At 40.5% G+C, this 11,270-nt stretch overlaps 1 protein-coding gene across 1 annotated transcript in view; it reads right to left on the reverse strand.

Annotated features, from left to right (window-relative positions):
- The window catches only part of DOPEY1 (dopey family member 1), a 114,578-nt gene that overhangs the window by 78,757 nt on the left and 24,551 nt on the right, over positions 1–11,270 (reverse strand). The window contains exons 4-5 of the mRNA XM_023507792.1: positions 4,622–4,792; positions 2,370–2,559 (exon numbers count right to left, since the gene is read on the reverse strand). Of these exons, the coding sequence (XP_023363560.1) occupies positions 2,370–2,559; positions 4,622–4,792 (361 nt within the window). The remainder of the gene's footprint in view (positions 1–2,369; positions 2,560–4,621; positions 4,793–11,270) is intronic.

An 11,270-nucleotide genomic window follows, 5' to 3' on the forward strand; every position in this document is an offset into this window, starting at 1 on the left:
AAAACATTTTTGCTTCAAAGGACATTATCATGAAAATGAGAAGTGAATGCAGAGAATGGAGGAAAATATTTTCAAGTCATAGATACGACAGGAGTTTAACATGCAGAATATGCAAGGAACTCCTACAATTCAACAACAGAAAAGTAATCTGATTTTTAAAATGAGCAAAGGATTTGAATAGACATTTATCTAAAGACAACAGACAAATGGCCAATGATCATGAGTTGCTTAACATCATCAGTCGTCAGGGAAACGCAAAGCAGAACCACATGGAGCTAATCCTTCACTCCCAGCAGGAGGCTGTAACACAAACAGGCAGTAACAAGTGTTGAGGAGGATATGCAGAAATGGAAACCCTCATAGAGCGCTGGAGGGAATGAAAATTGGAGCAGCCACTTTGGAAAACAGTTTGGCAGCTGTTCAAAAAGTTAAACACAGAATTGTCAGAAAATCCTAAAATTCCACTATTAGCTACAAACCCAAAATAAGTGAAAATATATACACATACCAAAACTTGCATATAAATGTTCAATAGAGCACCATTTATAATACCCCAGAAATAGAAGCAACCCAATTACCCATCCACGGATGAATGGATAACCACGGCACAACCACGCTAAGGAGAGCCGACAGACCACAGCACATCCACGATCAGGAGCCGCCCTGACACCTGCCGCACCAGGGGCGCACTGGGAGACAGACCACTGCACATCCATGCTAAGGAGAGCCGCCCTGACGCCTGCCGCACCAGGGGCGCACTGGGAGACAGACCAGGGCACATCCATGCTAAGGAGAGCCGCCCTGACACCTGCCGCACCAGGGGCGCACTGGGAGACAGACCACGGCACATCCACGCTCAGGAGAGCCGCACTGACGCCTGCCGCACCAGGGGCGCACTGGGAGATACTAAGGTCAGGGGAAGAAGCCACTCACCAGGGACCACACACTGTCTGATTTCATTTATATGGAATGGTCTGACTAGGCAAATCCACAGAAACTCAGGGATAGGAGGGAGGGGAAATGGGTGTGATTAATAGGTATAGGATTTTTTATGGGGAAGGTGATGAAAATGTTTCAGAATTCTTAGCAGTGATAATTGTACAATTTTGTAAATATACTAAAAACCACTATATCATACAAAGGGCAATTTTTATAGTATGTGAATTATATATCATTAAAGGTGTTATTAAAAAAAGTTTAACATACATTTACCATGTGACCCAGCAATCCCATTGCTAGTATATCCCCAAGAAATAAGAATATATGTCTACACAAACATCTGCGGGCAAACGATTATGGTAGCTTTATTTACAATTACCATAAGTGGGAAACAAATGTCCACTAGCCGGTGAATGAATGAACAGTGGCACATTCCTACAATAAAGTCCCACATAGCAGTATAAAGGAACAAGCTACTGACGCTCCTCAGAGCGTGGGCGGAGCTCAGACACCTTACACAAAGTGCAGGAACCAGACTTAAAGGCCACACAGAGTGTGCTCCCAACAGCCTCGAAAAAGCAGAACTGCACAGACAGGAAGAACCTGGGTCTGTGCGGGTGTGGGGTGGCAGCAGGAGAGGGACCACAAGGGCACAGAGTACTTGGGGCAATGCACACATCCTGTGCCTTGACCGTAGGGGGACACCCCACTGCAATGCTCGTCAAAGTTCATACAACCGCACAATGCCACAGGATTAATTTCAGTGCATGTAAATTATGTTTTAACAAATGTGACTAGAATCCAGTATCAGTAATGTCATACTAATACTGGAAAATAATTAATCAAAAAGTTCTCTTTTAACTTTTTGATGATCCTTAAAGAGTTTTTTTTAATACATTGTTCATTTTAAGAGTATAGTACTCTATAGAGATAAAAGGTTCCCTTCTCTCCATAATCTTGAAATTAAAAACAAAGCATTATACCAAAGAAAGCAATCAGTATGATTTTTTCCCTACTATTTTTCACTGTTTTAATACCATATCCTCTCACAAATCCCAAACCTGGCTTTACCACTTTACCTAAAATCCATCTTTCTGGTAAGGAAAGCTGTGACCATGAAGTCCCACTGTGAAATAACACAACGCACATGGTGTGGTGCTGATCTGAGCCATCAGCACCATGGCAGTAATAGAGATCATTTGTTTGCATGAATAACAGATAATGAATTTAAGAAATGACAGATACAAATAACATTCTTTTTCATGTAAAGAATTAAGCTTTTAAAACAATAACTATTATTCAGGCCTTTGATTTTCCTTAATGAAAAACATAAGCTGTATGAAAACAGGAATGTGTTCATGCACAGTCAGGACTAGTGTCTGCCTCTAAGGAGAAGTCTGTGAAACCAGCAACCGTATTTTTGGACTTACCATTAGCTCAATATCACTCCCAATTATATACAGCTGGTCTTCCATAGAAAGCTTCCTGTTCAAATGTGCAAGGACGTAGGTGATCCCAGGCAAGCGCACGGCGGGGCTGGTGAGGAGGCTGCCCCACAGGGCGCTGTAGAACGCCGACTGGTCCACTGCGGCGGCCACCTTTTCCAACAAGGTGTTTGTTCTGAGGCACAAGGCAAAGGGGTTTCAGAAGGGAAATATTTAGGTTCACATTTTAAAAAATAAATGATTATTTTATTCTTTTCCAGAAATGTATGAAAGCTTCCTGCACCCTAGAAGCAAGCGTGACAGGTGGAGGAAGGATACACTTTAGGGGAGAATCCCGGTGAGTCCCGGCTTCTCCGTTACCAGCCGTGTGCAGAGAAGCCATTGAGTCTTTTTCCGCTGAGTCCCCTCCTCTGCACGAGGAGACGCCACCGCCACCGCCACCGCCACCGGGAGACCCACCCACCTCCCTGGGCTGTCAACTGGTCCAAGCAGGAAAACACTATCTACGTTTTATTTAATAGTAGTCCTACACATCTTCTGTTGATTTTCTACAAAATCTTAGACATTTCCAAATGTTTTCTTTTTGAAATCACACACTATATAATTCACTTTAATAAATTAGATCTATGATAAAATCAAGGATACATTACTGCTTTGACAAGAAATATATTTAATTTTTTTAATGTTTACCATACAGTAAATTCATAAAAGTCTATTACACAATAACACAGTGGAGGTGGAGTGAAGAGAATTTGATGAGTTCTGCTATTTATCACATGATTTAACAACAAGGTTGTGATCTCTTCTGGCTTTAACTTATATATGCATTAAAAGAATAACACACTTACAAATCATTTTATGGAATTTATGAGGAACTAGAAAAACACAAATCATGGGGATACCAGTCATAAAAATCATAATTCAACTTCTATGTTATATTCTCAATTTTAACTAGTTGAACTATAGGTGGTCTTGATCCCATGTTTCTCTTAATAAAATTAACATAGCAACTTAAAACTGATTTATGAGTAACGAAATAATTCATACATTTCTTTTTTTTGAGAGAGAGTCTCATTTAGTCACACCTAGTAGAGTGCTGTGGTGTCACAGCTCACAGCAATCTCACATTCGGGCTCTAGCGATTCTCTTGCCTCAGCCTCTTGAGGAGCTGGGGCTACAGGTGCCTGCCACAGTGTCCGGCTATTTTTAGAGATGGGGGTCTTGCTCTGGCTCAGGCTGGTCTCGAACCTGTGAGCTCAGGTGATCCACCTGCTTTGGCCTCCCAAGTGCTGAGATTACAGTTGTAAGCCACCACACCTAACCTAAATTCATATATTTCATATATATTTCTGAAATTGTACATAAACAAGTAAAAATAAATGATAAGCTTTCCGGGAAAAATTAATTTTTCCCAAAGTAGCTCAGAAGGGTAATCAAATATATTCAAGATTAGATTCTCACAGCATTATAGGAACAGCTGAAAAACAGACTAACTAGTCAGTGCGCTTGAGTAAAACAAATCCAAGTCCTCCAGGCTGCTCATCAAGGGCACCATTTTGTATTTCTGCCACCTCAACTTACAATGTCTTTTTTGGTAAGACTATTAACTAGTAACGAGATATAAAAGACACTTAATACCAATATATCCATAACTATTAACTCCCAAAGAAATAACAGTAGGCTCCAAAACAGACCAAATAATTTTCTTTGAAAAGTTAAAACATCAAGAGCACCATACTCAGGACTTGGCTATTTTCCCCTGTTAGCAATTTAAAAGTTGCTGACACATGGACCAATTTTCCATTGTTTTTATTATTCTAAATTTCCTTTCTGTTGTATTATTTTAAATTATGGGCCAATATCTGGAGTGACGAACATGTGCTAGGCACTGGACTAAGGGATCCTCATTATTACGATAGCAGAGTGAGATAGGTATTATGCTTGATTTATAGGTAAGCACAATGAATAGAGTTCACAAATGACAGAAGAACTTCCTGACGCTCACAGTGTGTGCAGAGACAGGCCTGGAACCCCACTGACCCATCTCTGAGGTCTACATTCTTAACCACAGACTAGATACAATATATTAATTTTTTTATTACTATAGACTTCTTCAGCTGATATATTGGTATATCTAGAATAATTCATTTTTATGGTGCTAAGACATATTTTCTCTGAGGATGCTTGCTGTCAAATCCTTGACTTTGAGTCCAACGCTGCACCAAAGGCTATCTTACCTCTCGTAGTACTCTGATCCTTCTTCTAAGCCAGGAAGAATACCAGTTAGCAGCCCCTGCAGACCAGGCTTTAGGGTTTTACCCAGGGGCAGGTAATACATCTCATACAGACTGAGCAGGGTTGGTTTCACAGACATGGCAGCATTTGCAAGAAGAGGAAATAATCCAGAACTGTTTTAAAAAATAAAAGCAAAAGGGGAAGAGAAACAAAATAACTACAAAATATTAATTTGCATGGGATTATATGTATATATGAATCTCTACTAATTGAGGAAAGAGTAAGTGGATTGGCTTACAATGATGCCTGTATACCAGTGGTTCTCAACCTGTGGGTCATGACCCCTTTTTAACAATGAAAATACACTGCGGCATTAGGAAGGTTGAGAACCACTGCTGTATACTGACGACTTCTACATCCATTAAATAGATCCAGTCCCTTGGCTTAAGTTTCATCCTCATAAACCTAAACGCCACCTCGCTGTTTCACAAAGTCCTCATATTTCACAGTTCCAAACCAGGATCTATCCTTCTACCACCCAAACACGTGTTTTCTGTAATTCCCATTTCAAAATATGGTATCACTACCTACCTGGCTGACCAAAAGCTGTACCTCTAGGAGCAATTCTTTACCCTCTTAAAAAAAATCCTTTATTCTAACCTGCAATCAATCACCAAGTTTTCCCCCCATGGTACTCTCTCAAACATTCTTAACATAACAAATTCTCTCCATTGCCACAAGTTAAGTGTCTGGAGAAGCCCGCCCTCCCGTCTCAGTCCTTGTGTTTTAATAGGCATTGCTTCCACACTGCTTCAGCAAAACTGTTCATTCGTTTCCTGTTGCCAAAGTGGCTTTTAACATCTTTTAAGATTTGCCTAAATCAGACTCTGCACAGCCGATGTACACTCGCCAGTCTGACTCGCGCACCCTGTGCTCCAGCTGTTCTGAAGAGTCCCTTTCTGATTTCCTCAGAACCTTCCAAGCTCCTCCGTGTCCAGGCCTCGGCACAGGCTGTGACAGATCACTTTCTACTTCCTCACTCACACCCTCAGTGTCTGTCCGGATGATTCCAAACCTTTCAGGTCTTAGACTGCACCATTTCCTTAAGGACTGTAGTCCCCATCTCAGGCTGGGGATGGTGCGGGGTGTGGCCTGTGAGGAACAGGGCCACACAGCATCAGTTTAGCTGTGGACGAGCCAGGAGAGCTTCGCCTCTATTTACAGCCGCTCCCCAACACTCGCATCCCCGCCTGAGCTCCACCTCCTGTTGGATGGGCAGGGGCATTAGAGGATTCTCACAGGAGCACAAACCGTGCTGTAAACTGCAAGTGGCAGGGACCTGGGTTGTGTGTGGCTCCTTATGGGAACTGAGGGCCTGATGATCTGAGGTGGTGACACCAGTGCTGGAGAGTGGCTGCAAAATGTAAATCATAATCAGCAGAGAGGTCTGCCTGCATAAAGACCACGACAGACCATGACAAATCTATTGCTTGGAGGCTCCTATCAACCCCCCTCCCCCCGCCATAAACAGTCCACAGAAACACTGTCTTCCATGAAACTGGTCCCTGGTGCCAGAAAGGTTAGGAACTGCTATATAAGAACCTGCCTCCTAATCACACTAGTTATGTTAGGCCTACTGGGCTAGGCTAAGACATAAAAGTATCAGGCCTAGGCTATCATGGAAAAATACCAGTTAACTCCTGGCAAATTTCTGGACTGCAAGCTTTCAAAAAAAAATGAAGTAGGATTAGTTTACTCCCAAGAGAGATGGGAAAGTACTGATTTCTTGCTTCTAGTTCACTCCAAGTTTCTTGCTTGGCTAACTCCCTGGGAAACAGACTGGGAGGTACCAACTGTTCCCAGACTGACTTTCAAACAATATCAGGTGGGGAAAGTACTGAAACTAAGATGTATAGGAGAAAATATTAAAACAAAGATGTATGTCTAACTAACCACAAAATTCTGCTTCGGTACAATGCTTGCTTGCCACCCCACCGGGGTACACCTGGACAGCCTAGCTGCCAACCAGGATGCAGACCAAGCCTTAAAAACCCAATCCCTTAGGCCAGCGGTTCTCAACCTGTGGGTTGCGACCCACAGGAACTGTATTAAAAGGCTGTGGCATTAGGAAGATTGAGAACCACTGTGGCTTAAGCACTTGGGCTGCTTTCAGAAGCCCCATGTTGGGACACAGAGGCAGTCATCAGCCGGCTCTTCAATTAAATTTAACTTGTTGGGCAGTATGGTCTTTGTGGAACTCCTGGGCACAACAGTTAGGCCCCTGCATGATGTTCCCATGCCACCAGGCACTTAGTAATTGTGTCCGTCTGGACCATGTCTGTCCTTTTACTGCTGCACCCCGAGTCCCAAGCACCATGTTCTGTGCTGAGCCAGTACTCAACAAATGAACTAAGACCCTCTTACTCCTTGTCTGCCCAGAAAACGGAAGCCAGCAACTGAGAATGTCTGTGGCTTCCCACTTTCCTGCCTCCCAGTTTAGCTACAGTTCAAGCTCAAGAAACATTTACGGTCTCTCAGCCTCTTCCAGGCACTACAGAGCCTAGGACCTGCCTCCCCCAGGAATTTGCTTCGTCTGTTCTTTTTCTTTCCTGTAACTTCTATCTTTCCTCCTCCACTGACATCTTTGCTTTTCAACACAAATGTATTAAAATCTTTCCACGATTCTAAAAATAAACAAACAAAAAACAAAAACAAAAAAACAGCAACAACCAAACCCCAAACCCCTCATTTTAACTACTTCCTAGCTCAAAGTGGCCATTCTCTGTCCATTTTTAGGAGAAAATAAACGTGCTTATGCAAACCTTTCTGACCTCCAGTTATAACAGCTCTATCCCTGTCACTGAAGCTGTTCCCATTATCATCGACTAATTGCCAGATCTACTAGTTTATTTTAAGCCCTATCCTACTCTCTCTGTAATATTTGATACTATTAAGCACAATACTCTCTCGAAATTCTCTTCTCTTGTGAGAGTCATTGCCCCTGGTACATTCTCTGTCTTTGACTCTTCTTTTAAGTACTGAGACGTTGAAATACTCACAAAATAACCATATTCACAATGTATCTGGGTGATTTATATTATTCTCTTGGCTTCACCTGCCTCCTAAGTCAATGATTTGGACATTAGGTGTGCCACAAAACTTTTACAAACCATTAATTAAATTATTTTCAGAAGGTACTTCAAAGCACAGTGAATTTTTACCCATGTTTTGATCAACATAATTAAAGTATATCGTGGAAGTTTAACTATAGGTTCGAGTGTGCTGGGAGATGAAAAAGGTTGATACACATTGCCCTAAATGCTGACTGCTCTAAAATCACTCTCTAGCTGAAGGCCCAAATTTGTACCACCAACAGCTTATGTTACATATTCAGTTAAATTTTTTAAGGTGCTCAGACTGTATTTCTAGCCTTTCTAGTAATAACTTTATGTACTATATCATATTAAAAATAAACAAGCTTGAAGAGGCAGTATTTTATTCTACTGTGTAATAAGTTACAGAACTTTAAAAGTATTTGTGTTAAATCATAAACTTTAAAAAATCATTATTTAATAAAAGTTAAAAACAAGTTCGGTGTAAACGTTGGTTTTTAAAATAGCTATACTTCAAAAGTATAGAACAATATAATTGACTACATAATAAGTGTGTATGTATGCCTCCAAGAATACCTACCACGCTGAGAAATGTCATTCTAGAATTTACTATTCTTACAAAACATACCGATGATAAAAACAGGAATAGTACAAGTCTGAAGAACGACTATGTTGGTTAAGGTAAAAATTCTGTTATTTAAAAATGAAAAAGTAGCAAGCATGAGAGAAAAGAAACTATCAATTATTACAGAATTACAGGTAACACCGATTCACCAATGCTGTTTTTTAAGCACTGTTCTTTGAATGTATTATTATTTACTACTTTTAAAAATACCCTTTCGAGACTGGGCGCAGTGGCTCACATTTGTAATCCTGCGGGAGGCTGAGGCAGGTGGGTTGCTTGAGCTCAGGAGTTCAAGACTCGCCTAAGCAAGAGCAAAACTCTATTTCCAAAAATAGCCGGGCATCGTGGCAGGTCCCAGCAACCTGGAAGGCTGAGGCAAGAGGATTACTTGAGCCCAAGAGTTTGAGGTTGATGTGAGTTATGATGCTATGGCACTCTACCCAGAGTGACACTCTGTCTCAAAACAAAACAAAAAAACACTACCACAACCACCACCAAAAAAAAAGAAAAACAAAACCTAACAAAAATCCTTTAACTTTAGACTTCATTTTCAAGACATCATACTTACTTCTCTTTAATAGTTTTTTCTTTAATATCATTTTTATATATGAAATAATTGATTTACAACAAATAGCGTTTCTTTATTCATTCAACAAATATGTACTAAGAGAGTATATTATATGTTAGGTACTCTTCAGGGTGCTGAATATAGAGAAATTAATAAATCACAGGAAGAAAGCCCTGCTTTTGGCCTCATGCAGCTCATCTGGGGAGTGTTCCTACACACGTGTGTATGGGGATATCGTCACTGTCTGACTCCTGTGTGTCCTCTCACCACACACACATTCCTCAGAGGAGGTAAGTGTCACAGAAGGGAAAGGTATGAGAGGAGAACTGAGATTAGAGCCACGGCTAATTTCATTTAAACAGAGGGGACCTGAATTCATGACCCTCCCACCTCATCCTCTTGAGTAGGTAGGACTACAAGTGTGTACTACTGGGTCCACGAAAGGTAGATTTTAAGTAGGGTGGCCAAAGAAGGCTTGTTTGAGCAGAAATTAAATAGAAAACACATATAGAAAAGAAATAATCAGTAAAACTTAAAAGTATGGTTTTTAAAAAGATTAAGAAACTTGATAAACTCTTGACAAGAATGACGAAAGTGAGAAAAGGGATGACTTGTGTCACCAATATCAGGACTGAAAGAGGACACATCACTACAGATCTCTTAATTACAAAAATAAGAGTACATTATGCACAGCTTTAGGCTGATACATCTGAAAATTTAGTAAAAACAGCAAGTTCCCAGGGAAGAAAATAAAACTGATGTAAGAAATAGATCATTTGCATAGTTCTAAATCTACTGAAGAAACTAAACCTGTAGTTATAAATCCTCCAAAATACAAACTCCAGATGAAATCTTGCAATGTTTATTATACTAGTGTTATAAAAACTGCTCCAGAAAACAGGATGAGAAAAAACAATTCCAAATGCACAGTAAGCAGTAATAAAGTTGACACCAAACACAGATAAAATTGTGAAATCACAGCCACTTTCTAATGCATAAAGATACAAAACAAAACAAAAAAATCAAGATAAATGTGGTCTAAACGGATTTGAAATCATGAGCAAACTGGGTATATTCCAGGAATGAAAAGTTGATTAAAAGTTCAAAAACAGGCTCAGCGCCCATAGCTCAGTGGCTAGGGCACCAGCCACATACACCGAGGCTGGCATGTTCAAACCTAGCCCGGGCCAGCTAAAACAACAATGACAACAACAACAACAAAAATAGCAGGGAATTGCAGTGGGCACCTGTAGTCCCAGCTACGTGGGAGGCTTAGGTAAGAGAACCACTTAAGTCCAAGAGTTTGAGGTTGCTGTGAGCTGTGACGTCACAGCACTCTCCCGAGGGTGACATAGTGAGACTCTGTCTCAAAAAAAAAAAAAAGTTCAAAAATATTTAACATTTACCACCTGAGATGGGGAGATGGGGACCAAGACAGAGATTAACTGTCACCAATCTCTCAACACTGCACTGTATGCTCTAGTTAGTACAATAAGGTAAGAAAAAGACACACAATTATTAAAACTGGAAAATAAGATATACAACTGTCATTATTTGCAGATGGCATTACTGTATATATTAAAAATCCAAAGGAATAATAGAAAAATAATATCATAAAGAGCCAGTAACCTGAGCAAAGCTTTTGGACCCATCAATACAGAACATATCTTTGCACTTCTACATTCTAGCAACAATATGGCACACCTGTTATTAAACAAAAGCCAGAAAGGATTATCCAATAAAAGATAAGGTGGATAAATTAGACCACAGTTCCAAAAGAGGGGAAGAGAGGAGATAGAGTCAAGTCAGTTTGAAAAGATAATGGTTGAAAAGTTTTCAAAATCAATAAAAGGCACCAATTAATGGATTTTAAAAGTCCAATGAATCCCAAAAGGATAAATGGAAAGAAAGCTATGTTTAAACACATCACCGTAAAACTAAAGATAATACTTGAGACAAGACGTAGAGGAAGAGCTATCTTGGACAGTTGCAATGGGTGAGCCGGCAAGTCTGCTCTGAGGAGTGGATTTTTGATCAGAAACCTGGATTTGAGTAATACAGGGCAAGGGAACAGCAAAAAACAAAACTGAAAACAACCAACAAACAAGCAGCAGCAGCAGAGACCCAGGTGAACCAAGTGACATAAATTGGGGAAATCGCTTACTGGCCAGGGTCAGAAGACACAGAGCCTTGCAACACCTGACCTTTTGTTAAGTGTGGCAAGAACTGTTGTTAGAGGTTTGTAGTAGGAGAGTGACATCATTTATTTAATGCATTAAACTGATTACTCTGGCACTATGTGGAGAAGAGAGTAAAGAAGGACGAGAACAGAGGGTGAACACTGC

The sequence above is a fragment of the Otolemur garnettii genome, unplaced genomic scaffold (assembly GCF_000181295.1).
Source record: "Otolemur garnettii isolate 467f Iridium unplaced genomic scaffold, OtoGar3 scaffold00205, whole genome shotgun sequence".
NCBI classification, from domain to species: domain Eukaryota; kingdom Metazoa; phylum Chordata; class Mammalia; order Primates; family Galagidae; genus Otolemur; species Otolemur garnettii.